This window comes from Podarcis liolepis, assembly GCF_965112155.1.
Source record: "Podarcis liolepis genome assembly, chromosome: 3".
NCBI lineage: Eukaryota > Metazoa > Chordata > Lepidosauria > Squamata > Lacertidae > Podarcis > Podarcis liolepis.
This window is the reverse complement of record NC_139557.1, coordinates 76,372,781-76,399,559: the sequence shown is the minus strand read 5'-3', so window position 1 is coordinate 76,399,559 and position 26,779 is coordinate 76,372,781. Positions and strand designations below refer to the sequence as shown.

The following is a 26,779-nucleotide window of genomic DNA, read 5'->3' as shown; positions in this document are numbered from 1 at the left end:
ATATTTTAATAGAAATATTAATAAAATAAAACCTAACACAGGGGCAGGCGGAGGACCGATAAGAGGTCTTGGGACATTGCCATATCATGAATCTAGATCCCGACAAGGTAATTATACCAGTTGGGGTAGCGACATCAATAACTAAAAAGAAGGTGGATGGGAAATGATCAATTCCCATACTGATATGAACTGATATTTGACTGATGGCATCACTAAAACTGAGTCATAGTCTTCAGTTTCAGTTTTTATGTTTTCACAGGTTTAGCCTTCCATTATTTTTTTAAAAGATGGCCAATAAGTCAAGCAGTTGGTATTAGATGGGACTTGAGTATTTTGGTAGCTGAGAAATAAGAGGTTATGTTTATTTTATTTTTTACAGATGGGGGAGGGGACTTCAGTTAGACTGAAAAACATCCTGGTTCAGAGATCACCAAAACTCACTCATTTTCATACCTCATCAATATACTCCAGCAGATCGAGTGCCTTCTTGAAGTCATATTCATTAGCCCTTCTGTTCTCAGGGGATATGTACAACTATTGTATGAAAGATGGAAGGACAGCATTATTTTTAGCCTCCAAAACAGTGTAACTGATCTTGTTAAGAACTCCTTGTGGGAAGACCACCCTGGATTCTAACTCATGTGACTGTTGACTGAAATATGCCTTCATTCAGCTGGAGGCATTTTTATAGTAAGGAAGAGAGTCGGGGTTTTAGAAAGGCATTCCACCAATATTACAATGGACAGATTACACTGCCTATAAGGTTGCTATATGATCGGCTCAAATTTACAAACCATTTAAGGCTTTGGCATTCCTAGCCTATTGTGGTAGGAACATAGTTCCACAAATAAGTACTCTGTTATAGAAGAGCTCAGTGGCAAGGCATCTGTTTGGGCTGCAGGAGGCTCAGGGTCCAATCCCAGCATTTCCAGGCAGGGCTGGGAAAGACCTCTGTCTGAAAACAACACTGAGCTAGATGGACCAAGGGTCTAATTCAGTACAAGACAGCTTCCTATGTGCAAAAAATAAAAATAAAAAATCATCTGCAATATTCTGGAAAGATAAATACCCACAAAGGAGACATGCATATTTACTTTAATAGAGTAAGCCCTCAACTGACATGGGGGTTATGTTCTGGGGATCACACCTAAAGCCAAAATTGCTTATAATCACAAAACATTGGGTGCAATGGTGGGTGGGATTGCCAAAGACTCCCCTCCCCCGACACCTGTCCCCTTTCTATTTATTATTATTTGCCAAGAACATAAAGCTGGATGTACACAAGCTAAATGTCTGTAAGTTGTGGGACTGTTTGAATTAAGATCCAGAAGTATGGTTGCAGTCACAAAAGTTAAGCTATGGTTCAGCACAATGAGCAGCTTTGTTCAGATTATAGCTGTTTCTTAAAAAAAAAAAAGTTCCTAAACTTGAATGACACCAGGATTGGAAAGGAAAGGCCTTGCTGATAGAAGAAATTAAAAGCTGGGTCTGGCAGTGATCCAAGCAGGAAGATTATTAGGGGGCATCAGAGCTGCCTGGCTTTAGCACAGCTGTTAAAGAAACTCCTCCTCCCTTTCTGCTTACAGAGACTTCTTCTGTAATACCATTGTAATGCCTAAACACCAAAACATTTGGACTCCTTTTTGCCTCCCAGGATGGACTTCGTGGAATGCAGAGGCAGAAAAGGAAAAAAGCCCTTATATATGTAATACTTTTACTAGGAGTTTCCATTCATAAAAACATATGCAGACAATTTGCCACACCTGTCTATCCTTCTGGTTTCCTTAATTCAAAGGACTAAAAAGTGTATTTACCAAGAAACTGTTTATAAGCTTAGCTCAATGGTGTCCCAGTCTCCGACTATCATCAAAAAAGTGTAAGTGGATTTGATGAACATTCCTAGTCACAGATCTTGCCACAAAGCAAGCACAGATTAGTGCTCTAATAACCCATGAACTGCGTGTATAATCAAAACCCACTGCAAAAGGCATCTGGATATGGTGGCAGAGGACAATGTCTATGTAAGAGTATAGCCAACTCATCTGAAACAGGATACGTTCCTGGTATTTGAGGCACAAAATAATTTAACCCAAACACCACCATTCATCCAAGGAGCTGAGAGCATTATACATGGTTTGCTCCCCATTTTATCACAGCAAACCTATAAGGTATGTTAGCACTGAAGATTAACTCTTTTGACTCAAACCGCACAGCAGACTCCCTACCAAAATTTCCTAAATTTATTTTGATTGTGTTGGCGAGGTCACTAAGATTTGTAATACAAAGGAGTCAGGACAGACTCAGGGCAGCTTCATTGGGCTGTATCTAATAGTGACTCTGTGGCAGCAGAAAGCACTTCTACTCAAGCAAGGCAGGGCACTCAGTATCTATCACATGAACAGTATCTAACACACAAATTTTCTAGCCGTCCCTCCCTCCCTGGGGTGTGGAAGTTCCAGCACACGGGCCAATCTGGGCCTGCCAGGGGGTCCAATTTGAGCCAAGAGCCCATTTTCTCCAAACCATGCCCATCAACTGACATCACTGGTGATGTCAGCTGATAGACAGGACCTTCTTGGACAGCCTACCTCCACTGATTCCTTCAATCTCTAAAAAAGCTCAGCCTTGCGCAGGCAATGAAAGCAGCAGACAAGTTTTTTCCTTCATTGCTGCACGATGGAGCAGTCCCTGCCAGAGCTGATGTCTGCTTTATGGAGACACTGGCTCTGAGAGACTGCTCCATCACACAGCAATGAAGAAAGACTGCTGCAAAGAGCACTGTAAGCACAAGTGATTTTGACTGGTGAGCGTGGCAATTCACCCATCAATTGTGATGCCACAGTGATGCCATGGGGCTGCCGAGTTGTCTGCTGGGGTCAGGGGATCAAAGCATGGCCCATTTTCATCCAGTCATTTTACCCAATATTATTCAGGAACACAAAACCGTGTTAGAGAAGTCTTTCGACAGAGTAGCTCAGAAATTCAATACCGGTAGGACACTTAGTAGTACATACCTCAATCAGCTGTGGAGCACTTAACACTGGCATTTCATTGAGATTTAATTTTTTCTCATCCAGCAGCTGCTCAGGTAGAGTCTCTTGGTGTAGCAGAAAGCGCTCTTGTTCAGTAATTTCTTGTATACAAGAAATAAAAAGCACAGCACAAATTACTATAATTCCCGAGTACAAAGAAAGTATTATTTACCTAATTATGAATATTCCATCACGCTCAAGGTTTTCAGTGAGCCTGAAGACCAGTGACTCTACCTCTACCTGTAACCTGCCAGTATGTTTAGTAGACAGACAGACCACTTGCTACAAATCCCCTTCACTTCTTGGCAAAGAACTGGATGGCTAGTTGGAGGGAGGATTTTGACAAGAAGCTTTTATTTTCTGACCTCATAGAACATAGAACATAAAGGCCACCACCACCACCCCTAAAAGTGGTGGGAAGTCTACCTACAAGATCCCAAGGGAGGGAATTCTGTCCATGTATTCAGAAAGACTTGTAAATGACAGCCCTTGCCATGTGCTACCTCCCAAGTTATTGATAATCATGTCGAAAGCAGGCAGCAAAAATGACACGTTTTCATGATAGTGGACCTGCCCCCCCACATTTCTGCACCACAGTTCTATGGAAAATTCCTTAATATCCTAGTGATCATTCTCAAAATGGGCAGGCTCTTTAAAAAGCAATATACACATTATAGTTACATTACAAGGTGGTGTCATCTACTAGCTAAACATCAACACCCACTGAATTAACCCCTTACTTCAAGTGCTGCACACCTTACTGGAGCAACATCAGAAAGATGGAAAACTTTCACATTCCAACCACAGCAGTAATTGTTCATAGATACAGTGGTACCTCGGGTTACATACTCTTCAGGTTACAGATGCTTCAGGTTACAGACTCCGCTAACCCAGAAATAGTACCTCGGGTTAAGAACTTTGCTTCAGGATGAGAACAGAAATCGGGCTCCGGCGGCGTGGCAGCAGCAGGAGGCCCCATAAGCTAAAGTGGTGCTTCAGGTTAAGAACAGTTTCAGGTTAAGAATGGACCTCCGGAACGAATTAAGTACTTAACCCGAGGTACCACTGTACCTGTATTAATTTGTTGTGTGTGGCAGCCAAGAATTTCAGTGGGGAACGGACAAACTGCTTTGGAAACTAAAGCTCTGTCGTTGGTGTCTCAACCACCATACTGCTGGGATCACAATTGACCTTCCAGATCTAATAAATTAAGGGGTATCTCCATATACAGAAAACGTACTTTAAACTTTGCAATGGAAAAAATAGTACCTTCAATTTTCTCATTCTGCATCACTTCTGATACATCAGAAGCCAGTAGAGACAGTTTACACAGGCCAAGAAGAGTTTTCTTCTTTGCAAAGTACCGAGTTTCTGTATTTGCTAAATTCTGCAGTGTTCGGTTAGCCTAACATTGACAAAAAATACTTTTAATATTTCAAGTGACACAAAGCTCAACATGTAAGTTTATTTACACACACACACACATATAACAGGGACATTAGTAATCTGCATGATGATTATATATTGTTATTATTTCATAAACACATTCAAATTCTGATATGCCCAAGGAGAATTTTCTTCTACAGTGAACAATTTTATATAACTCTGGGAATAACAACATGCAAAAAGCAAGATAGGGAAGATGTTAAACAGCTGCACTACAGGACACACGTTAAAAGTAACTGAAAATAGAAATAGTATCAAAGCAAGTCTATTATGAAGAAATGGTATTTTAGAAATACATTGATTTCAGGTAAATATTTCTATTATGTTTCTTCAAACAAAGCTCTAAAGAGAATTCACACCCCAGTATTGTGAATGGTGGTGACCATTTTAGGCATGTCCAATTGACATGCAATCACCAATGTGTGAGTCCTTTTGGACCAGGAAGAAGGCAGAATGGGGGTGTAATGGGGCAGGTTGATGCTCATTCCACTGGCTCTCATGGGGGCCAGGAGTAGAAACCCTGTGCGAAATGGTCGCCTCCTGTAATTATAATGCTAAGAAACTCACTAAGAGAAACTCACTAAAATAATGACTGGATCTACCAGAATAAGAAAAAGGAAAAGAGGAAAGATATTTCAAAAACAGTTGCTTGCTAAAATATCTGATTTTATAACTTGTCCAGTATTTAGGCTGGGAAGTTTTTTTTTTAAAAAAAGTTAAGTTATATTTTGCACTTTTAACAAATAAAACAAAAGAAAGACATTCATTTGTGTAACTTGGACCCAACAGCTTAATATTTACAAAGCTATCAGAATAACCTCAGTGAAGAAAGAAAACTGCAGAATGCTGGGTCACTTAAGTTCTAGAAATATTTGATGAGATTACAAATTACCTCTGTGTCAAGATTTCAAAGAACAGAATTGCCTCCTATGCATATTATTTTTACTTTGCATGGGGTAAGAGCCAGAGATACACAGGAACAGAATAAAACTCTGATAACAGTGTTGTTCTACAAACTGTTGTGGAAAAACTATTGGAAAACTCAGCACAACACAGCAGAAGGCAAAAGGATATGCAATGCATTGTGCTAGCACACATTGTGGGAAGCGGTGCAGGTTTTCGTACAAGATACTGAACAAAGCCATGCACTATCAGAGGCACACTGCTGGATTTCAGTTTTCTTTTGTTGTGCATGTAACTTGCGCCAAGTCAGGAAAAGCTGTTCTGCTTGCAGAATCCCACTAAAATGGTAGGTGCAAATACACAGGTCTCCGCTTGTTCCTTCGATTAACAAAGTGAGGTGCCTGTGTACAGACAGTCACATTCCCTAGCTCTGCAACGACAGAGGACAGAGCAACTACCCATTACAAATACTTTGCTTTTTTTATAAAGCCTTACCTTTTCAAAATCATTGCTGTTGATGTCGTGTAGCCAGCTGAGTTGCTCATGAGCTTGTAAGAAGCTGGCCAACTGGCCATGCTGAGCAATGGGCTGTGATAACAGCTTTCCCCGTTTTCCTTTTTCCAAATACCAACGGAAGAGGAAATCTGAAAAATTCTAAAAGTAGCAAGAATGCGGTCAAGCTTGCAAGAATGCAACTTGTGTTAAAAATAATAATCTAAAAAGTAAACATTTTAACCAAATGGGGCAAGTTTTAACATTCCAGCATAGAAAATACTTATAAAAGTTCTATCACTTGTTTCACACAAGTTTACATTTCAGGAACAGGTCATCAGTGAAGAAATAGCTGTTTACAATGGGGTCCCCTTCACCATTCCATATACCAAAGTTGACCGATGGACAGATGAAACTTACTGCAACACATAAGTCATGGAGCACCCAGACTTCTGTTCTCCAACAACTCAATTCTCCCCTAGCATCTGTTGCCTGATGCAGCCACCTAATGGCTAAGCCTGGTTATTTTCTCTGTAACTTATGACGCTCTTGGATAGTCACTATCTGTATGTGTAATAAGATAGCTGCTTAAGAGAAAAAGAAATCTGTACTGACATAATTCTGAAAAATAACCCGACAGCAAGTCTGAGGTTTCTCCTACAATATACACTTACTTAACAGCCTGTTGTTTGGAGTAAATAAAAAACACTACCTGATCAGCAAACTGTGTCATGTAACGTTGCAATCTGGTCTGGTTATCAGTCTGCTCACACAATTGTACCAATATGTCAAAGTCACAGTATTTTTCTGCTAGAGCGGCAGCCAGCTGGTACTGTCCAAGAGAAACTGAACAAAAACAAACAAGGAAAAATACCCACAATAAAAACATGGCCATTTTGTGAAGACTTAAAATAATAATAATAATAAGATCCACGAGTGTGGGTTTCAAGGGCATTTTGCCTCTAGATAATTGTTTTCAAAAATTATAAAGCAGTTAGAGCAATTTGCAAGGGGTATACTCTACATGCCATTAGAAAGATCATAGGCTCTATATGATTAAGTTGAAAGACTATGCTAGATCAAAGAGTCTTTTGTGAGTGGGGGGACAATTTGATTCAACCAATAGGATTTGGTTCCTGTGAGTGAAGGTGGGTACTGCATTCTCCCCAGCAACAAACAATGGAGTAGTAGGACAATACAATTTTTCTCCTACAGAAGAGCTGTGAGCCACCAGGGACCACCGTATTGCCCGCTGTGTTTCCCACCTGCATGGATGCAGGATCAAGTCCTCAGTAAGCAGAGCTTGCTGCTGGAGAATGGCTGGGAAGCAAGCCTGCAGTCAGACAAAACACACCATTTCTCCTCCCTGCAGTGGAGCCTGATAAGGCAGATAAGGAACAACCTGGGGACACACAGCTGTTGGCAGGGGGGCTTCAAAGTTCCTTATAATTGAGGAGTAAGGGAAAAGTTAATGTTAGGGCAGAGGGGGCCTGACTGTAATTCCTGACAAGCCAAACTCTAGCATGGAGAAGGTGCCAGGGAGGAACTCCTAAGCAAAGGATTAGGTTCTGACAATAATACAATCACACGTTCATTCATTAATAATTCCTTGAAAATTATCTTCCCCTTAAGAAAAAGCAACTCAACATTGCCAAGAATCGAAAAACTAAGAACCAAACGGCACACTGTGAAATGTTGTTGAAATATTCTAATCCACATTTTTGACTTGACATTACAAAGAAAACTCTGCTCTGAAAGCTAAAAATAGGCAAACATTATTGGAAAGAAGAAAAGAAAGAAGAGCATTTCCTTATTCCCCTGCTTTCCTATACCCATGGCAGAGACTTAAATGGCACCCTGTATAATAATCGCAGCACTTACGTAGTGGTGACAACAGTTCAGATCTTTTCTGCATGTATTCCATTTCCAGACTGTTATAGCGTTCTTGGTACTCTGGCCGGTCCACAGATTTAAGCTGAGAAACATAACCATCCAGAAAGCAATCTAGAAGTGCCACCAGCTGTTCTGTCACTATGCTACGAAGCTTGCTGTTAACCTGAGGATAGACCTTCTTCAGAATGATTTCATGTTGCTGTATTATAGTCGTTCGCACACCAACAGATGCTTGAGAAGACCGAAAAATGAAGTAGTAACGCATTATTATATTTGGCATATGGAATTTGAAAAATGACATATGATAGCGTACCAAGGGGAAGTTAGACACAAGAGGCCGTTACAAAGTAAATGTATCTACTTTCCATAGCAAAGCAGCAACCCCCAGCCTAAGTCATTTAGTGGAACAACAGCACTGCACAGCAGAGAAAGAAAAGCGTCCACATAAACAATCCTAGCAGAGCCAAGGCTATGGCTGAGAAGAAAAGGCAACTGCTTGAGCTCAGTGTCAAGTATGCCCTCTTGTCTACCTTTCCCCTCATGAAATAATCTGAAAACTTTAGAAACAATAGGATAAAATCCTGTTCTTTACACCAAAACCTAATACACAGGCTTCTTTCCTTTACAGCTTTAAAACCATGGTTTCTAAAAGTCTCTCCTGCCTGCATTACAAAATTCTACATGGAAGGGATTTCTAAGCAAAATGTTACAGCCATCCGGTACATAGATTTGTTTGATGATACATGTGCACATGCATTGGAAAGCATTTGTTATAACTTCCATGTAGGCTCTTAATTCTATGATGTGCAAAACAACTTAAAAGCATGAGGGAATGTATCATATATTTCTCCTGCAAAGCCACCTGTACTGTGATGTTGCTCGTAATTTTTACGAAAGTGTAAATTTCAAGTTATTGCAGGCAGGAATGTAAGTCTATAATAAGCTTAGGGCTTGTTCACAGGAACAAGTGTTGTACTGAGTAGGAGAGAGACTGTGCCTCAGGTTAACTCAGCTCTCATCTGTCCTTCCCTGTCTGATTTCTCCAGGAAGAAAAAAGGTGCAAATTTAAATTGTGGCTGAGAAATCACATTTATTTTGAAATGCCATTAAAAAAACAACCAATCACAATTTAATTCAAGAAAGTTTTGAAATCAGTTTCCAGGGCAACCATCTTACAATGTTAACAGCACTACTAGCCTCCTAATGTTATCTGCACCAGTAAATAAATGCTTATGTTCAAATGCACAGACAGCAGTAATGGCCTTACATAAGCCATAATGATGATAAGCAGGCAAGCATGTTAGCCCAGACGTTCAGGAAAAATGTAACATTTATGTTCAAGAAAACCAGTGAGGTATTTATGAAACATGGCACTATTGAGTTAGAAATTTAAGAGCAAGGGCAACAATTTGAAAGGCTAATAAAGTACTCTTCGGTGGATTTTATGTAGAAAGAGAAATACTGTGTTACAAAACCATTTATATAAGATTTCCTCTATTCTCACCTGTCCATGGAACATATTCTGGTTCCATTTCGGGAGGCTCTCTTATTTTATATAAAGCAGCTTTGGACTGACGGTCTTGGATAGCAGCTTGCAGCATATCCTAGAGAATATTGACACAGAAAACATAGGACGTTACCAAACAGGATTTTTTGGGAGTGTCATCTATATATTAGCACTCAGCATTTTTTAGTATTATTACATTTTACATTTCTGTATCCTGTATTATGATTCCAAGCCACACTGTATTTCCCCCTCCTTTATTCTGGGTAGTTTCCTATGGGTAGCGAGAATAACCAGTTATTTTACTGCTACTGCAATTTTCTGTTTTCATCTGATGGGAAGATATTTTGGGAAATCAACAATATTGTCATTCATTTTCATTTTACTGCAACATGTAATCTAAAACTGTCCAGCCTCCCACTTCTTATTAAAACCCTAAATTAGTGTATGATCCCCTTTTCAAATTTCATTTATTGGATCTGGAAGGATTTAAGCTATGAAATCAAATGGGGCTTTAAAACATTTAGCTGGGTGTATTACGTCCAGTTTCCTAGGTCGGGGACTTTTTACCGTTACTTAATTTTTGAAATGTAATACCTTTATGATATTGTTTACATTGACGACTATTTCAGACCATTCCTCAGATTGAACTGACATATCCCTCAAGACTTGCTTTTCCTTTTCCAGTAAGCATTCAAAAATAGTATCTATCTGTGACACCTGAAAAACAGAAAAGAAGACGGAACACTGACAATTAACACTGCTGATCAGGTATAAAAGCAGTGATTCAGCCTGATATTTTATGCACTGAGCAGTTTAAGTGTTTCACTTAGCACGTTAAGAGCGCAATTGTATACCCAACCAAACAGGCTGGGGATACAATGATCTACTAGCTACCACAGGCACTAGCAGGACTAGCCTGGAGCTGGAAAAACAAAACCTCTCCTCCTGCCATGTGTGAGCAGCAAGGCTTCAGGTGTAGTGGTAGAGCATCTGCTCTCAGCCGGGAGCTTAGATTGCTCCGCGAATCTCATAAATGGCTTTTGTGTCATTTAATTTTCATTCTTAAAATGGATCCATAAGCATGGGAGATTTTCATCAGGCACTTTCCTAAAGGAAAAGTATTCATGTTACCACCCCCGTCCTAAAGTATGGATCTAAAAGAAGAAATCTAGAATGTTACATGGATTCTCATGAATTTTATTAGGAAATGCTATTCACACAGAAAACGACAGATGTGGTTGTAGATAAATTATTTCTTTATATCACCTCTCTGAAGAAAACATCTGCAGGAGTTAGACTTGACGGAACGTCGTCTTCTCTTTTCATCAAAGCAGTCTCTATTGCAGCATTGACCACATCTGGCAATCTGTAGTGATGGTTCTTGAGAGCAATGGCTGCCGCTAACTTTTCTGCATGTTCACAGAGTAACCACCGAGTTGCCATTGGTATGCTTCGTACTTGGAAATTGCCCAGGCGACCAAATAGACCCACCTTGGATAGAGATAATTGTACATAAAAATACTCTTGTGCCACATCCTATACTACCACATTTACACAAGAACATTAGGAACCTACCTGACGAAGAAAGTCAATGAATAGAGAATGGGCCTTTGTCTTATTTTCCAGCTGATGAAGAAGAATGATGGAAGAATTTGGAAAACTAGCTGCTTTGGTACAAAAAAAGTGACAAGGAAAGGGGTTTGAAAGTTAGTATAACTTACAGTCTTACTTTCTTAAGGCTGTACAGTCAGAATGTCCATTTTACACATGGGACTTCTCACCTTCAGGTACTGATTCAGCCCATCGTGGGTCAGATGTAGGATAATCATCCACCAAATTCTCACTAATTTGAAACACAGCACTGTCTAGGTCTGCATCAGGGTATGCATCTCCATGCTGTGGAAAGAGCTCAGCGACGATGATTTGTGCACCTTTCATATTATTACTGAAATGAAAGGAAACTCTTGGTGAGTTGACTCTTAGAACGGAACACTGGTCCTCATTGGGAATGTTGCTTTTAACTGCACATCTGAGGGTGTCCAAGTAGGTCATAATCCCTCCGACTGCTTGGAAGACAAGAAGCTTGTGATTGCATCCCTCTTGCCCCATATTCAAGAAGGCCCCTTCTGCTTGCCCTTCAGTTCTGTTCTGTGGCTAAGCTAGTGTACGATGACAACAGGAATCAGGAAGAACATCCATAAAAGGACTGGGGCTGGGGAGGGGCAGAAGGAAACATAGCCAAGGCTAGCTGTGTGTGCACTGAAGCTGGATGCTCAAGACCAAAAAAACCCTTCAGGTGATTGCTAAGTGGGTGGCATTGGCACCTGCTAATGCTCAACTGGAAACCACATTCATAATAAAGACCATGGTTCTGGGCTACCTTGGGCATGGGATGTGAGTCAAGTGGAATGCATCAAAACTGCTGTCCTGTGGGTGCGATCAGGTGGCTGCAGGGTGAAATGGGAGCATGTGCCGCAGCACTCATCTTCCCCAAAGCAGCTACTACCTATGCAAGTAGGTCTAAGTTGTACGAAATGGTGTACGAAAGTGCTTGCTGAGGACCATTCAGCCACTTCTGGTTGGAAACCTGCCCTCAGGAGAACGCTCTGTTCAGTTTTCAAACAGTTAGCTAGAGGTGGGCGAGGCCTGGCTGCAATAGGGGTCTCTGTGAGAGTAGGTCTGGCTTGAGTGGCAGGAACTACGGTGGATACTCTACCAGCTAGAGAATTTTGGAAAACCAGGACTGGCTGTGCCGGCAGAGAGCCACTAGGACTACCTAAACCCTGTCCAACTGAATTTTGTGAACAACGTGTGACAGTAGGGGAGTTGGAGGCCATGATGTTATGAGGGCATTCACAGCTTTTGCCCTCTGGATCAGGAACCTTTTGACGTATCTCTTGGTCTGGTGGCTGGTCTCTAAGGCAAAGGGGTAATCTATCATGCTGTCAACTTTACACAGGCTGAGGGTAGGGTACATGCAATAGTGTTCTTCTATGAAAGTGCTTACTAGTGAGCTAATAGGGTCAGGAGATTCCTCTGCAGATGGTGCTGAGAAATCACAGAATCTGCGGTGGACTGACTATTAAAAACAACAACAACAAAAACAACTTTGGGGTTTCACTTAAAGGATGGCCCTCAAGAGCAGGAGAGGGTCCTAGATACTCTTAAAACTGCTTATTGGGAACTAGCTCTTCAGCTGTATCTGCCACAACAGCCTCTTCAATCTTGAGGACAAATTGGGTCCTCAATACAAAACAGGAAAAACTGTCGGGCAGGGCACTAGATGAGAGGTACCTAAGACCAATCAGCTGGATCCACAGCAGCAGGTTGTAGATGCTGATGCTGTATTCAAAATATTGCCTCTTTCTTCAAGTTCTCTAAGTATTTCATGGTTATCTTCTGCCCTCTGGGGGACCACATCTGGTACTGCAGAACTACTGTGGGAGAATGATGTTGACATCAGATGGGGAACAGGCAGAAGCTGCCATAGGTGCTGTAAGGAGCAGAGCTGTGACTGTCTTTACTGGAGGGGTGCATGAAAGGAGATTAACCCCAGTCACAGCTTCAGCTGGTAGTGCTCTATCTGCTTCCTGTGAACTTGTGCCGTGATGAAAGAGGAGGACGGTGGTGTAATTTGTCTTGTGGTTGAAGCAGGGGTGGGCAGTAATCATCTCACCACCGTGATATGCTTAATGATGGGAGGTAGTTTTAAAGGAGAAGATTAGCACACTGAAGGAGGAACAAATGGATTCTGCTCCAAATGAAGGAAGATAAGAAACAGACTGAAGGACCAGCAAAGGGAGAGGTCTTACAAGCAACAGGAGGGATTATAGACTACTTGGATAGAAAGGAGAACAAGATCTTTTGATAGTCTGCAGAACCCAATTGTTTGTTATCTGATAGAACATAAAGCCATCTATTTTTACAGATTTTGGAAGTGCACAAATGGCTGCAGGGAAGAGAGGAAGAAAACCCAGGGCATACCTATTTGTATTATGTTGGCTTTCATCCTCTATAAAAGGTAATGCTAAAATGTTAATATTTCTCTTCAGTTTTACAAACCCACAATGCTCCCAGAATGAAATATACTGTATATTAAATATGACATAATTTTATACCTGCAAAACTGTAAGAAAGCAGATTTTAACATTTTGGTCTTATCCTCTTGCGCTATAATATCCATCCTGGAAGCAGCATCAAACGCAATGCTCTAAAATAAAATTGAAAAAGAGAGAAAAATGTAAAGGGAGGAATAATGCTTCCACAAAAAAGTAGTTTGAAATAGTAAAAATGCTAACTTTGAAATAACTAAATTATCTAAGAAAATCCAGTGCAGGAATATACATCTTTACTGTTAAGACAATTAAGACAATGTTTTCCCTCCTTACCTCATCATTTGTCTCAGCTATAGAGGAGGCTAAAGAATCCTCAATATCTTCAGGAAGCACGGTAATGTTTTCCCTGGAATGTATGGCAACCAGCCCACTTTTTCTAGTGAAAAAAATTGGAAGTCCAGCACAGGAACCTGCTCCTAAAATTCTATCACCTAAGGTAGGAAATAAACACAACACAATACAACTTCAACACCATTAATGAATGTCAAACTGTGGGCTTAAGTTTGATTTGCTAAGCTATGTTATAAGCACAAGTTAAAAGGCTGCAAGGCCTGGTTTTCAGAGTTATCAAGCGAAAAAGGAACAAGACAGAGTTTATTATAAAGTTCCTATGCCTACAATAATAACTCTATATAACACAATAGGGATTGTTCTTAAATCTAAGATTTCACTGTTAGGTCCGTAACTGCTTAAGTCATTGAGACTTCAATTCTATACACACTTACCGGGAAGTAAGGCCAATTGATCTCAATGGGACTTACTTCTGAGTAGACATGTACAGGATTGTACTGTGAGTCAATGGCAAGATGAATAATCACTGCTCTATCTATACCACTGCTATACCTATGACCATTTCCATAAAAAGTAAATACAGTAAGTTTTAAAAGCATAATTGTTCTGGAGAGACCCTACAAACACCCTCATTGGCTTATTAAGAGCTCCGGCTTCTTTAGGTTCTTACCTTGAATACTGAATATCATTTTCTCCTGGGGCAAAGAAATTCTTCCTGTTCCTGTTGAGCAAGCAAATACCTCCTCTTCTGTGTAAAGACAGGCAGCATGGCTGGAGAAATTTGGGACTACTAAACGACACATCAGTTCTTCAGGCTGAAATATGTTGCATTAAGGGTTAACACCGACATTTATAAAAGCATATTACCCTCAACCTGTTAGCATGACACCTATGCGTTTGTATGAAGCCTAACGGCTTGATCCCAAAGGGGTAGGGAAAACAGGCTGAAAGTGACACATTTATGGTTGGTGTTGCCAACTCCACATCGTTTTCCATAATAGTATAATATGTTTAGGTTGATATCCAGCTCTAGGCTGCTAACATAAGTGTTCATGTATAAAATAAATGGTGATTGTTGTTGTTGTTGTTATTATTATTATTATTATTTTATACCCCCCTTTCCCCCCTTAATGCAACAGGTGAACACAGTCAGCATGATGTATTTCCAACAGTGTGTTTAGAATCAAGAGCTAATAGCTAATAAGGCACAAAAACCCCTGTAATGCATAAGGTCAATTACCTGAAACGGTGGATTATACTGGGTGACTTCCACAATAACATTATCACATGTGGGGTAACCATTATCCTCTACTGTTATTAAAGTATAGTAGATGAGGCATGGACTGTCACCAAGATGCCAGGCTGCAGCTAAAATCACCAATCCATCACTATTTATTGGAAGACAAAAGAGATAAGCATTTGCCTTGCAAAACTGTGATCAGAAATACCAAGAAGCAAAACAAAGTTTTTCCCCTCCAAAAATGAAGGGGAAATGTGTGTGCGTCCTATGGGGCGAATGCAGGCTTTCGCTGAAGTGACCCCTATGGCCCACCAGGCTTCAGGAAGCTATCCGCAAGCCGTGGGAGAGCTGCATGACTTCATGCAGCTCTCCCACGGCTTGTGGAGAACTGCCTGCACCCTGAAGCCTGGGGGCGCTGAGCTCAGCGCCCCCCAGGCTTCAGGCTTCGCACAGCTCTCCCACGGCTTGTGGAGAGCTGCCTGTTCTGTGGGCTGGGGAAGCTCGGGCTTCCCCCACCCCAGCCCCACGCCTGGGGGGGGAAAATAATTTTTTTTCTTTATTCCCCCCCCCAAAACTAGGTGTGCCCTATGGGCCGGTGCGCCCTATGGGCCGAAAAATACAGTATCTGACAGCATTCACTTTGCTTTTCTTAGAAAATAGTATCTTAAGAATATGTACACATGCATCTTTTTACATGCTGCATGTAAGCAAATTCATTACATTTATATGCTAAGCCTTTGTATATCCCTTGGCTTTTGAAGGGAGGAGAAACCACAGAATTTCACAGAAGATCCCTGATTAAATTACAAAAATTGACATCTTATTCTGGGTGGAGAACTTCTAAAACAAGGAAAACTCATGCTAGTAGACTTAAAAACCAAGAAGAAATTAAGTATTTTTCTAAAATGTCAATTCTCGTAACAGTTCTGCAGCTTGAAATAACTGACCTTGACACAAAAGGACAATGTATATGCTAGTTCATAATAGGTTCCTCACTTTCTCATAAGAAAAATAAAAAAAATTCCTTCCAGTAGCACCTTAAAGACCAACTAAGTTAGTTCTTGGTATGAGCTTTCGTGTGCATGCACACTTCTTCAGATACACTGAAACAGAAGTTGCCAGATCCTTCTATATAGTGAGAAGGTGGGGAGGGGTATTACTCAGTATTACCAAGAAACTTTATCATAAGAACTCACCGATTTTGCTGCAAATCCAAATACTGCACGTTGACATCTCCTTTAATTTCTTCATAGTTGCTTTCAGAACCCTGTGCAAATAATAGTTATTAAATATGCTAGCAAGAAAGCAAACACTTGTTTTACATTCCAAATGTACTGCCTCTTACCCATATTGATTCCATGATGTTTTCTTTAAGTATTCTGTTTACATCCCAGCTGACAACTTGACGCTCTGTAGTATCATCTATTTCCCATTTGTAAAGATTTAAGCTGGTCAAAGCATAAAAACGTGAACCGTTTTTGTCCCAAAGAACACTAGAAAGCTGCATTAAACATAAATTATAGGGGTTTAGTGTTCGATACAATAAAGTTCTCTATTTAAAGTTTTAAAGAATAAAACAGAACTGTTTAACGCCACCTCTCAAAAACTAAAAACAAGTTTCTCTACACTTTGCTGAGATTGGTCAGACTGGCTTTAGTGTTTCACAAATGTGAGAATTTCAAGCTACAGTAGTGCCCCGCAAGACGAATGCCTCGCAAGACAAAAAACTCGCTAGACGAAAGGTTTTTTCGTCCGCGATTTGCCTCGCAAGACGAATTCCCCTATGGGCTTGCTTCGCAAGACGAAAGCCCATAGGGAAATCTCCGGGGACCTCTTTTAAATGCTAGCGGTGGGGAGCAAAGCCTTTCCCCCCCCTCCGGCCTTCAGAAGAGGTCCAGGAAGGCTGGCGGGGGCCAAAAGGCTTTGCTCCCCAGGGCCAGCATTTTAAAAGCAGTCCGGGATAGCAGGGAAGCGCTTCCTGCTATCCCAGACGGCTTTTGAAGGCAGGAGAGATCCGCGAAGCCTGGGCGCGCTGCGCGCAGGCTTCGGCATGCCGGCAAGTCTCCGCCAGCAGCGGCAGAGCTGCCGCTGCTGGCAGAGAGATCCGCGAAGCCTGGGCGCGCTGCGCGCAGGCTTCGGGATGCCGGCAAGTCTCCGCCAGCAGCGGCAGAGCTGCCGCTGCTGGCAGAGAGATCCGCGAAGCCTGGGCGCGCTGCGCGCAGGCTTTGGGATGCCGGCAAGTCTCCGCCAGCAGCGGCAGAGCTGCCGCTGCTGGCAGAGAGATCCGCGAAGCCTGGGCGCGCTGCGCACAGGCTTCGGCATGCCGGCAAGTCTCCGCCAGCAGCGGCAGAGCTGCCGCTGCTGGCAGAGAGATCTGCGAAGCCTGGGCGCGCTGCGCGCAGGCTTCGGGATGCCGGCAAGTCTCCGCCAGCAGCGGCAGAGCTGCCGCTGCTGGCAGAGAGATCCGCGAAGCCTGGGCGCGCTGCGCACAGGCTTCGGGATGCCGGCAAGTCTCCGCCAGCAGCGGCAGAGCTGCCGCTGCTGGCAGAGAGATCCGCTGGGAAGGAATCCCTTGGACCCCCGCCGGACTTCAAAAGAGCTTCGGGAAGTCCAGCGGGGGGCCAAGGGATTCCCTCCCAGCCGCCCGCATTTAAAAGCATTCCGGGCAAAGCAGCGAAGTGCGCTGCTTTCCCCGGAGTGCTTTTAAACGTGGGCGGCTGGGAAGGAATCCCTTGGACCCCCGCCGGACTTCAAAAGAGCTTCGGGAAGTCCAGCGGGGGGCCAAGGGATTCCCTCCCAGCCGCCCGCCTTTAGAAGCGCTCGGGGGAACACCTGCCCCCGCCGCCCCACTTCGGAAAGCTGTTCCGAAGTGGGGCGGGCAGGCGGTGACACCCGCCCCCGCCGCCCCACTTCGGAAAGCTGTTCCGAAGTGGGGGGGGCGGGAACACCCGGCCCCGCCGCCCCACTTCGGAAAGCTGTTCCGAAGTGGGGCGGGGGGCGGGGACACCTGGCCCCGCCGCCCCACTTCGGAAAGCTGTTCCGAAGTGGGGCGGGGGGGGCGGGGACACCTGGCCCCGCCGCCCCACTTCGGAAAGCTGTTCCGAAGTGGGGAGGGGGGGCGGGAACACCTGCCCCATCCGCCCCACTTCGGAAAGCTGTTCCGAAGTGGGGCGGGGGGCGGGAACACCTTCTGAAGGCGGGCAGGGGGCGAAAGTCTTTGTCCCCCCTGCCTGCCTTCCCAGGGGCTTTTAAATCGCCCCGGACAGCGGAGAAGTCCTCCGCTGTCCGGAGCGATTTTAAAATGCCGCTCGCCAGCATTTTAAGATAGCCCCGCACAGCGGAGAAGTCCTCCGCTGTCCCAGGGTTTTTTAAAATGCTGGGGGTGGGAAGAAAAGCCCTTGTCCCCCCCCCCCCAGCCTTCAGAAGAGGTCCGGGGACAGACTGTCCCCGGACCTGGTCTGAAGGTGGTTTCCCTAGGAACGCATTAATTGATTTTCAATGCATTCCTATGGGAAACCGTGCATCGCAAGACGAAAAAACCGCAAGACGAAGAGAATTGCGGAACGAATTAATTTCGTCTTGCGAGGCACCACTGTAGATCAAAAACCAGTTCTGGAAGACACAAGCGCTAACTGATAAGACTAAAGTCCATCAGTATCATGGTCAGATATTGGATACTTTTTGTAATTCTATTACTTTTTAAAGCTGATGTTGTAAGATGCTTCCCTCATATGAAAAAAACTAAAAAATCCAAATACAGCATCATAATTAAGTTTAAACTATTTTAAAGACTTACTACTACATCATTGCTGGGAGACAAGATTCCCAGCAGAGAAGAAACTCTTCGGCCTATTCCAGAAAACATGCCTTGTCCTTGTGGTAGGCCATGCTGATAAATCTTGCCACTACTGTCTGGTGTCAGTCGAATAAAATGGCTCCTTGAAGATGATAAAATAAAGCTTCCACCCTAAAAGAAAAGAAACCCCAATTTAATCCGGCCAGCTTTTTGTTGCCACTGCATTATTATTCAGTTTTTAAAAAGAGAATACAGACTTGCTAATCCAACTCAGAGCAACATTTTATTCTGTTTTACAAATACAATGTGAGAAAAAAAGCATTTCATCACTTATGGACAATGGTCAGTGACAGGACGCAATCCAGATTTCCCAGAATTGTTAACAAATACCCCATAAAATATATGCTCACACTTAAGTTTCTATTTTACCTTTACAGCTGTTAGAAAACTGCAGAGAGCGCCTCCAAAGTCTGTATGGGTCTCAGTAAAAGAGCTTTCATGCACAAAGCTGGGCCAATAGCGTATTAATCCTTCACAGGTGGCAACCATGATTGACAGAGACTTGCAAACACAGCAAATAAAAAAATGATTAAGTATTTATTCAGAATCTGAGCAACATATTTACACCAGTTTCAAGCTTCTCATGTCATGGTTTCTAGACAAGCAGTTCTTGAAACTAATTGTGTGAAGGAACAAAAACTCATTTGTGAGGTTGTTGAAGAATGTAAAGTTATTTTAAGCTTTTTAAAAATCTGTAGTGCAGTGTGCCGTAAGATAAACAGGCTGATACAATTTATGCAGTACAAGCTACAGGCTAATTTTCTATTTATTCATTCATAAGTAAATTGTAAACAAGACCCATTTGTAAAAGTAATACTATCAGCTCTAGCAAAGTGAACATTGGATTACTCCAGTTATGTTGGTTTTCTGGAAATACTGAATTAAAAACTTTCTTCTGCAAATTAGTCTAATTTGCATAGGATTTTTTTCAGTTTGCATTGCATGCCTAAGACAATAATTTAATTTACCATGTTCATTTTACTTGTATTTCATTTTTTAAAGCTTTTTAAAAAAGCTTGAAACTGCAAAGTTTGCCAAATATTGTACTTGAAATTGGCATCCATTGATTGTTGCAAATGAACTTAAAATATGCTCCACATCACTTGTGATCCTGTAACAAAAGCTGCGATTCATTACTTTCCTAAATGATATTCCCAAAATAAATATTAAGTTTCTCACCTGTAAAGAAGGTGCTTCACCAGAGGCATTAAGAGACGATATTGCCACTAAGCTTGAATTCCACAGATAGTCGCTAGGTGGTAACTGAAGTTCCTTACATGCAGACAACTGCAAAACACACACATCATTTTATGATGCTTCCTTTATGAGTTTCTTGAACAAAATGAAGTAGTCTATATTATCAGTTCAGTGTCTACTAAAGGCACTTTGCAAACTGCAATGGTGCAAAAGTAACAGGAAGTGGAAATTTCTGCCACAGCTGAAATGCAGTTTTTGCATTCATGAGCTAGCACAAATGTTCTGTTTTGGATGCAATGGAAAAGCATGTGAAAAAGAAGCCACGTGCTTTGTACTTCCTCCTGCATCACCAACACATCAAAGTTGCACTAAGGCCTAGTTCTCGTATGCAGCATATGAGATGGCATATGAAATGTAGATTTGTCTGTACTCATGGGTAAATAGTTGAAAGCAGGAAATATCACCACTAGAATATATTGCTAGTTTCTGACAAAACATTAGGGCTCCAATCCTAACCACACTTACCTGGAAACTCCACTGAACTCAAAACAGTCTTTTGAGGCTACTTAAAGACTCAGTGAGACAACAGAAAATAGGAAACTTAGTAAGGTGAACACTAGTTTTTACTTTAGCAGAGATACCAACTCATGTAAGGTCTTAACTTGTTGCAGAGAGAACTTTAAATGTGGCAACACAGAAGTACCCTAAGTTGATGAGGCTCATAGCAATGTCACTGTTTTGAGGTTGCTCATTTGCTACGACACTTTATTTTGAAGATATACATTACAACAAAAACCTACAATTCTATATTTGACGTACTATTATCTTACCTTAGCAACGGGAGATTGGCCAGTCTTCCAAATAATCAGTCTGTCTCTGTAGACTAGCCAAGCCCATCCACTTTCATCGAGATGCACATTCAAATGGTCCTCAGCTACAAGAATGAACAAAGTTTTAAATTTATCATACCCGAGGCATAGCAGAATAAGATATCCAAGTGTATATTTGAAGCCCTATACATTTTATTGAATGGCACCTACTTTACCCAGTGTTGTTTGGGGACGTAGCCCACTTAAAACCATTACCATTATGATGACTTGCTAGAACAGGTCCTTTACAGTTTGTGGGTAACGTTAAATAAAAAGCAACAATGCTAGCACATGACCCACATGTATTTAGGTGATTTTTACCCCACCTTTTGCAAAACAGTTCCAAAGAACTTTACAATAAACACTAATAATAAGTAAAAAAACCTCAGTATATAAAACAATAAACAAAGCTAATAAAATCAGCAGCTGAAATAAAAATAAAACAGCCGATTTTCAGTTTTCCAGCTCAATGAATGCTTCCTCTCACACATCACCTGGGTTTCTGTTCCATCCCCACAGTCAACTTGCATTTCATGGCCATTGAGCAGTTCCCACTGAGCTCTTTTTGGGGTTTCCCCCCTTTCTTTCTAAATTTTTAATACCTACAAACCTCGGGGTTTCCCTGAGTTTGTTCTTCCGTTATGTGTGGGTGATGCCATTTTGGCAACAGAAGCAACAGCTTTCAAAGCCTGAAAGTCAGAATTAGAGGGGTTGATGATGACTGTGTACCAGATAAATATGCCTGGGAAGGGAGTTCCATGACTTGGACATCACCACACTGGGGTGTGGCAAGGACCCTCTCTTTGGTGGCCTAAACTTTAAAGTAGGGGCATCTGAATAGAGACTTATGTGAAAGATCTTAACTGTGCAGGAGAAGTTATTATTCTGACTATACAGACCATTTAGGGGTTCGATGGTCAAAACCAGACACTGAATTTAGCCTGGAATCACTAGCAATCAGTGAAGATCTTCCAAAACTGGTGTATTATGGTCATGGTAGTCAGTCAGTTACCACTCCGGCAATTGTATTCTGAACCCATTGCTTCTGGATGTTTTTAAAAGGCAGCCCCATGTTCAGTGCATTACATTACATTAACCTGCCATAGATGTTATCAGAACATGGACAACTTTGGACAGACTATTTCTCTCCAGGCAGAGTGAAGCTTGCACAATGACTGAAGTTGGAAAAGGCATGACATATTTCTGAAGCCATCTGCACAATGATGGATCTAAGAACACCTTCAAACTTTGATTCCCACCCCCTTAAGTGGGAGTGTAAACCCATCTAAGGCAGGCTAAATTTCACATCTTTGGTTTGTTAAGCCATTACCCCATACCATCAATTCCTTGTCTGGAATATACAATATCTCATGTATGAGTACAAGCGCTAATTTGCATATTTATATTTCAAACTTAACTGCATGCTGACTGAAACATTTATCTAGTCTAAGAACATTAGAAGGAATTAAACTACTTACCACCAGCCATTCTCAAGGCCTCCATAACCTTTACTGGCAGAGGTGAACCAAAGCTTTTCACATCATAGTTGATGGTTTCACTTCCTGATGGATGATGTACAACTTTTGTGGGTGTACCTCTAAGCAAAAAGATGTATGTAATGTCATAAACATTTCCAATATTTCAGTTTCAATTGAGTAAATTGCATTAATCCAATACCATGTTATGTTTTTCATTTTCTTGTAATTGTTTGAACAAATGTGTACCTTTTTTAAGCTGTTCAACCAAATGTTTCTTAAGTTTATAGAAGCTTTCACATTTTACTTCACTTCTGCATTGTTTCTGTTGTGCAAGGGAGTGGTGCCTGCTGCCTTGAAAAAGATGGTGGCGCAACCACTCCTAAAGAAACTGGCCTTGGACCCCTTGGATTGGAATAACTACTAAACAGTCACAAAAGCTGGCTCCTTGGGGCAGGTAATGTAGAAAGCTGTGGTGGCGCACCTGCAGGCATTCTTGGATGACAGATTATTTAGATCCATTCCAATCTATTTCCAGGCATGGTCATGATACAAGAGTTGGCCTTGTTTACCCCCCCCCCCTAGATAATCTTCAGAGAGCGGAACAGCAAGAGTGCAACCTGCTTCCTGCCCTCTCTGTGGCATCTGATACCAGTGACCATGGCAGCCTCCTGAACTGGCTCTGTGGCATGGGAACCAGGGGCACTATGCCACAGCAGTTCTTGTCCTACTTTCTGGACCATGAATAGAATTGGGAGAGGGCTTTTCAGCCCTCTGGCAGTTACGGTAGGGTGTACTGCAGTTTATCTCCAATGCAATTTAATAGACGGCAGTTATATGACACTTAAGCATTCGTCTTGCTTCCATCCCAGTTTGTTTATATCTCTTCCCATCAAGTTATTTGTTCATCCCACAATTTGCAGTGAATTACCTCTTCACTGGCACAAAGTCAAGTTCTTTTTTAACAGTGGATTTGCTGCCCTAGGGCGACACAGCTTTTTATTCCACCTTCAGCTCAGCAAAGCTAGTCCTGGGATGCGCTTAAATCCCTCCCACAAAACAGCGATGGCCTGGAGGCGCCCTTCAAGAGGAAAACCAACGCGCGAGACGGGCAGCCGATGTCCTGACCAGGGAAGGGAAGGCTCCCTTCCGCTGCCGGGCAGAGCAGGGCGGGCCCGGCCCCCTCACTCACCGCGCAGACAGAGAACTGACGCTCCTCCTGGCCACCGGCGAGAACAAAGCCGGGGAACTGAGGGACGAGGTCGCGAAGGCCTGCTGGCCCTTCCGGCTTCCACTCCGGAGGCCTCTCCGGCCCGACCCGCCGCCCGCCGCCGTGTGAGGCGAGCCGGGGGTTGAAGGGAACATCGCGAGCTCAGCGAGAAGAGCCCGAAGGCTTCGCAAAACACAGCAGCGGCGGCGGCGGCAGCGGCGGCACTCAGGAAACTCGCGCGCTGCGGGCGCCCCCGTTTGACGTGCCGGCTTGCTGGCGCGTCGGATTTGCGTCACCCATGCCCCACCACGAAGGGGATTGGCTGAAGAGCCCTTTTTTCTGTCGCGTCAGAAAGGCGGGAAGTTCCGTTATTTACGTATGGGAGAGAGCGGAGGGAGGAATCACGTGGTTAGTATGAAAAGCGTTTATTCGCGGGCGGGGACTCGAGAATATTTTTAAACGCCCGTTCTCTCAGTGATGTGCTTATCACTTTCTTTAAAAGTTTTATGCCCCACATCTTCCTTCTAAGACTTAAGTTTGCATGGCAAGTAGCAAGACAAATCAGAGGAATGTGGGTGCATTTAGCGGGTGGGGGTTGAAACGGGTAATTTAAATCTATTTTAGCATTTTAACTGGTGTATGTTTTAAAGTATAGTTGTGACCCCCCTATTTTACTGTATTTATTTTACAATCAGAATTTATTAAATAAATAAATAATAAGGAAAAGTTTAAAGATTGCAGAAGAGGGAAGACAAAAGAATCAAGGAAGAAGGGGTGAAGAAAAGTTGGTGACTTAGAGAGAGGTAGCAGATTCACTCTAGAATAGCATTGTAAGGACCTGTGCTAGTGCCTCTGTGTTATCTTTCTAAAATAAAAGCACTCTTAATTTGACATTCTGGATAGAATTACAAATTATGGAAGACATTGTGATGTTACCAAAAAAATGGCATTTCTCTATTGGGTTCACTCCCGTAGCGTGTTGTATCACATCCTGTACCCTGTAATGCCATAATGTTCTGGGTTTGCTTAATGGAAGAAAGTTAAGTGATGCGGAGCTGGGGTGAAGCCACACAAATCTTTGCCAGCCTCTTGGAAATGTGTAGTTCTACCCTGAGAGGAGGATATAAATAAGCAATAAAAATAATGATCCAAAAATTCATGGTATCATTAAAAAGCAAGGTAAGTTACATAAAACCACAGCTCATGGTTTATCAATGAATTTTAATCCATAATAGAAAATATTACTGACAAGCAGATAGTGTTGAAAAATAAATATCAAAGAATGTAGAAAAAAGCTTTTTTTTACTTGAAGTCAGGTATACAGAAGATAGACAAACATGTTTTAGACTCTAAACTGTCAAATGCTTTACTTAATTATAAAACTGTTACATCCAGAGACCCCTGAATTACAGATAGTAATAGCTATATAGTTTGCAATTGTAGGAGTTTGCGCACTTGTACTCCATTGTTAAAACCTGCATGAAATGAACTTTGAAGTTACAAAACTAGCAAGCAACATCAAACAATGCACACTACTCCTAAGTTAAGGACATTTAGAAGTTGGTGTAGTCATCATGAAACATTGCAGCAGCCTATGTACAATAGCTTGTCATTTAGATCCCCCTGATTTCGAATATAGTAATAATAGTAAGATTTGCACCCATAAAAAATTAAATAATTTGTAGTTTGCCGATTTGAAATTGACATCATTATTCGCTCCTTGCAGTATTTCAATTTGTGAGAATTAATTGCTATTTATATGCCAATGTAGTAAAGACATTGTGAGGCTTCTATATTGTCCTAATAAGCACTGTTGGATTTTATAGTGTTATTTGCAAACTGCAATATAAAATCATCTCAAGAACTCAAATACAGAAAAAGGTCACGGCTTGTCTCAGAGATACCTGTGCAAATGCATGTTATGTGAAGTACTTTGATCAATATGTATCCATGTTCAAAAGCAGATAACCATGGCTTCTAAATATGGTTTGATTTCCCCATTCCTTTCACATAGGGCAAAATGCTACATTATACATGAAATCGAGTTCTAGATCATCTCATTTTCCTCTTACAGACAGTAGGAGGCACTGTACGTTTGTACATACATGTGAAAAACTATTAGACAGGCACACACTGCTGTAGATGACAATCCCAACTACTGGGTTATAACAAATTAACCCACAGCAAGTGTGTGGTGCAGGCCCTGGAGAAGACACCACAAGTGCTGTTCTGAGGGAATAATGTTTCCGATAAAGCTGAATAAGGTGCAAAAATATATGGAGATAGAAACTTTTATAGGTGCTGAGCTAGTCCTGGGTGCCCTTCATTATCTCCCCTACCATGTCTGTTCCCAACATGGAAATGAAATGGCATCTGTTTAATATAGAAAGAGGACTTTTCGATTTTAAACTTGCTTTGTTCATATGTACAGTTCTGAGAGGTCCACTTCGGATGAAGGAAGAAAATGGACTGAATGAGGGCACGAAGTAGCTGCATAGTTCTCAACTCGGAACATTTCCTGCCTTGGACACTAGGTGACAATGAACTCATGTGATGACTTGACATCCATCTAAATCAGTGGTCAGCAAACTTTTCCAGCAGGGGGCCAATCCACTGTCCCTTAGAACTTGTGGGGGGCCGGACTATTTTTTTTTTGGGGGGGGGGAATTAATGAATTCCTATGCCCCACAAATAACCCAGAGATGCATTTTAAATAAAAGCACACATTCTACTCATGTAAAAACACCAGGCAGGCCCCACACATAACCCAGAGATGCATTTTAAATAAAAGGACACATTCTACTCATATAAAAACATGCTGATTCCCGGACCGTCTGTGGGGTGGATTTAGAAGGCGATTGGGCCAGATCCAGCCCCTGGGCCTTAGTTTGCCTACCCATGATCTAAATCACCTTTCAGGTGAGACCAACAATTTGGTTCCCATAAGATTTTTTGAAACAAGCAAGACAATTCCTATGAAAAAGAAGCAAACCATTACTGTAGGATCAGTAAGAATGGGGACAGTATTTGGTATGAAAGCTGGACACAGAGCTCACTTATCAGCAGTTAAAAGAGAAGCATTGCAACATGGTAACCTGTAACATTAAATCCATGAGAAATTCTTGAAAAACTTCCCTGCTGTCATGTTACAGATGTATATGTTATGAAATGCTCTAACAAGAATAAATAAATCTCTCATTTTGAAGAAGCTTTAAAATATTGTGTAGCTGATCAGAAAGGCAGCAGTTCCAAA

The 26,779-nt window shown here is 42.1% G+C and overlaps 1 protein-coding gene across 4 annotated transcripts in view; it reads right to left on the bottom strand.

The window, feature by feature from the left end:
* The window catches only part of NUP133 (nucleoporin 133), a 29,348-nt gene extending 5,488 nt beyond the window's left edge, over positions 1-23,860 (bottom strand). The window contains exons 1-23 of one of the 4 annotated variants that reach the window (XR_014524484.1): positions 23,509-23,827; positions 22,320-22,438; positions 20,803-20,906; positions 19,955-20,062; positions 19,145-19,276; positions 18,716-18,886; positions 16,265-16,420; positions 16,116-16,186; positions 14,920-15,067; positions 14,350-14,494; positions 13,662-13,819; positions 13,392-13,483; positions 11,055-11,218; positions 10,849-10,940; positions 10,540-10,764; positions 9,868-9,990; positions 9,271-9,370; positions 7,755-7,997; positions 6,586-6,719; positions 5,877-6,035; positions 4,302-4,437; positions 3,015-3,133; positions 454-534 (exon numbers count right to left, since the gene is read on the bottom strand). Coding sequence is in view for 2 of the 4 variants with exons in the window: in XM_083496804.1 (XP_083352930.1) it covers positions 454-534; positions 3,015-3,133; positions 4,302-4,437; positions 5,877-6,035; positions 6,586-6,719; positions 7,755-7,997; positions 9,271-9,370; positions 9,868-9,990; positions 10,540-10,764; positions 10,849-10,940; positions 11,055-11,218; positions 13,392-13,483; positions 13,662-13,819; positions 14,350-14,494; positions 14,920-15,067; positions 16,116-16,186; positions 16,265-16,420; positions 18,716-18,886; positions 19,145-19,276; positions 19,955-20,062; positions 20,803-20,906; positions 22,320-22,438; positions 23,509-23,681 (3,153 nt within the window). In the remaining 2 variants the exon portion in view is untranslated. Of the gene's footprint in view, positions 1-453; positions 535-3,014; positions 3,134-4,301; positions 4,438-5,876; positions 6,036-6,585; positions 6,720-7,754; positions 7,998-9,270; positions 9,371-9,867; positions 9,991-10,539; positions 10,765-10,848; positions 10,941-11,054; positions 11,219-13,391; positions 13,484-13,661; positions 13,820-14,349; positions 14,495-14,919; positions 15,068-16,115; positions 16,187-16,264; positions 16,421-18,715; positions 18,887-19,144; positions 19,277-19,954; positions 20,063-20,802; positions 20,907-22,319; positions 22,439-23,508 lie in introns of all 4 variants that reach the window. The other 3 variants (XR_014524485.1, XM_083496805.1, XM_083496804.1) reach the window with 3 other exon arrangements.
* Between the last annotated feature and the right edge of the window lie 2,919 nt (positions 23,861-26,779).